Raw genomic sequence first — 715 nt, 5'->3', positions numbered from 1 at the left:
GCCGCGCGTCGCCCGCCGCCCCCTCCCGCCCCCGCCGCGCCGTCGCGGCGCGCGCCGGCGCCGTCCCCCCGGAGCTCCTCGGCCTCGCCGCCTTCTTCGCGCCCGGCGCGGCGATACTGCTGTACGCGCTCGTGAAGGGCAAGGGCAACCTGGCGGACGGCCTCAGCCGGCTGCTCACAGAGGTCAGCCAGGGCTACTTCCAACCAGACGTAGGCGGCAAGACCATCCCAGTGGCGGAGGGGGAGCTGTCTGACCTGGCGGGGGACGAGCCGCTTTTCAAGGCGCTCTACAAGTGGTGGGCGCCCCCATAAGCGGCGCGCGGGGGCCGGGGCCGGGGGGGCTCGTGGCCTGCAGCGGCGCCGGCCGCGGCATTTGGGCGCCCACGCGCGCTTGCGGGCGCCGGGATCCAGCCCTGAGCAGTAGGGGCCACAACGGGCTAGGGCGTGACGCCGCCCTCATAGCCTCACCCCTGAAGCGGTTGCGGCGCCCCAAGGGGCTTGTCGAGGCAGCGGCCGGCCGAGCGCCCACCCCGCGCCGCCGAGGCTCGCCGGCGCGGGCCCCGACGGGGTGCGGCGCGGGGCGGGGCGCGTGCCGGAGCGCTGCTCTCTGACGGCCCGGTCCGGGCGGCGTGAGCGCTGCTGAGAGCGGCGTTTCCTGCCCCTCAGGTTCCTTGAGTCTGGGGGTGTGTTCAAGCTCGTGTTTGGCCCCAAGGCCT

The 715-nt window shown here is 75.8% G+C and overlaps 1 protein-coding gene across 1 annotated transcript; it reads left to right on the top strand.

The window, feature by feature from the left end:
• Positions 1–74: 74 nt before the first annotated feature.
• MNEG_16504 (hypothetical protein) lies at positions 75–295 on the top strand (the record flags this gene model as incomplete). The annotated part of the gene is made up of 1 exon (XM_014035026.1): positions 75–295. A coding segment is annotated over one exon (221 nt), but the record flags the coding sequence as incomplete, so codon positions are not given.
• Positions 296–715: the final 420 nt, after the last annotated feature.

Source organism: Monoraphidium neglectum (genome assembly GCF_000611645.1).
Source record: "Monoraphidium neglectum strain SAG 48.87 unplaced genomic scaffold scaffold06439, whole genome shotgun sequence".
NCBI lineage: Eukaryota > Viridiplantae > Chlorophyta > Chlorophyceae > Sphaeropleales > Selenastraceae > Monoraphidium > Monoraphidium neglectum.
Note: the sequence above shows the minus strand (reverse complement) of the source record. Positions and strands in the feature narration are given on the sequence as shown.